The sequence below is a fragment of the Nansenia antarctica genome (genome assembly GCF_963989245.1).
Source record: "Nansenia antarctica genome assembly, chromosome: 2".
Taxonomy (NCBI): domain Eukaryota; kingdom Metazoa; phylum Chordata; class Actinopteri; order Argentiniformes; family Microstomatidae; genus Nansenia; species Nansenia antarctica.
This window is the reverse complement of record NC_137675.1, coordinates 20,952,946-20,953,580: the sequence shown is the minus strand read 5'-3', so window position 1 is coordinate 20,953,580 and position 635 is coordinate 20,952,946. Positions and strand designations below refer to the sequence as shown.

Here is a 635-nt window from a genome sequence, read left to right as displayed (position 1 = left end):
ATGAGTGGGATTATCATACTCGTGTTTCTTGCGTTCCCCTTTTCTGCGGCGGAGGAGCGTGTTGTTAACGGTAAGTCAGACAGTTGCTTCTACTTTCCATCTTTATTGCTGTTTTTCAAAGGATTGAAAGGAGTAACAATTCTTAACACGAAAAGACATACCTTTTAAAGATGAATACAATTATTGTAATATCTAGGCTACTTTCAAGCAATTTTCATATGATCATTTATTATAATCATCGTGTTTTTTTATGGTAATGATGAATGTTGATATTGAACTGCAAAGTAAAAAAAATAAAAAAAGATCCGGGCCAGATCTTTTTATGAGTTGCAGATGAAATAAATAATCATATGCGCATTTGAGGCTGAGAGAGAATACAAAGGAGGAGATATTCTGTTAGTTGAAGATTAGATATAGATGCCTTTTATGATTGATGCAAATTGGATACACAAATTGGACACACAAAATGCGCGAAGATCTTTTTTCAATTGGATTCAATTTTGCTTCAATACATGTTATTTGATATTCTGTTAAGTTATATAATCAAATAACATATTGCCCGCAACATTTTTGCATAATAGTTTGTGTGTTTATACAATCAATCCTGTGTGTGTGTGTGTGTGTGATTTTTTTTT

At 32.1% G+C, this 635-nt stretch overlaps 1 protein-coding gene across 1 annotated transcript in view; it reads left to right on the top strand.

The window, feature by feature from the left end:
- Positions 1-635, top strand: part of LOC308149940 (uncharacterized protein) — a gene marked incomplete at both ends in the record, with an annotated part of 4,031 nt that continues 3,396 nt past the window's right edge. Inside the window, one exon of the mRNA XM_080522818.1 lies at positions 1-70. Coding sequence (XP_080378944.1) covers positions 1-70 — 70 coding nt within the window. The remainder of the gene's footprint in view (positions 71-635) is intronic.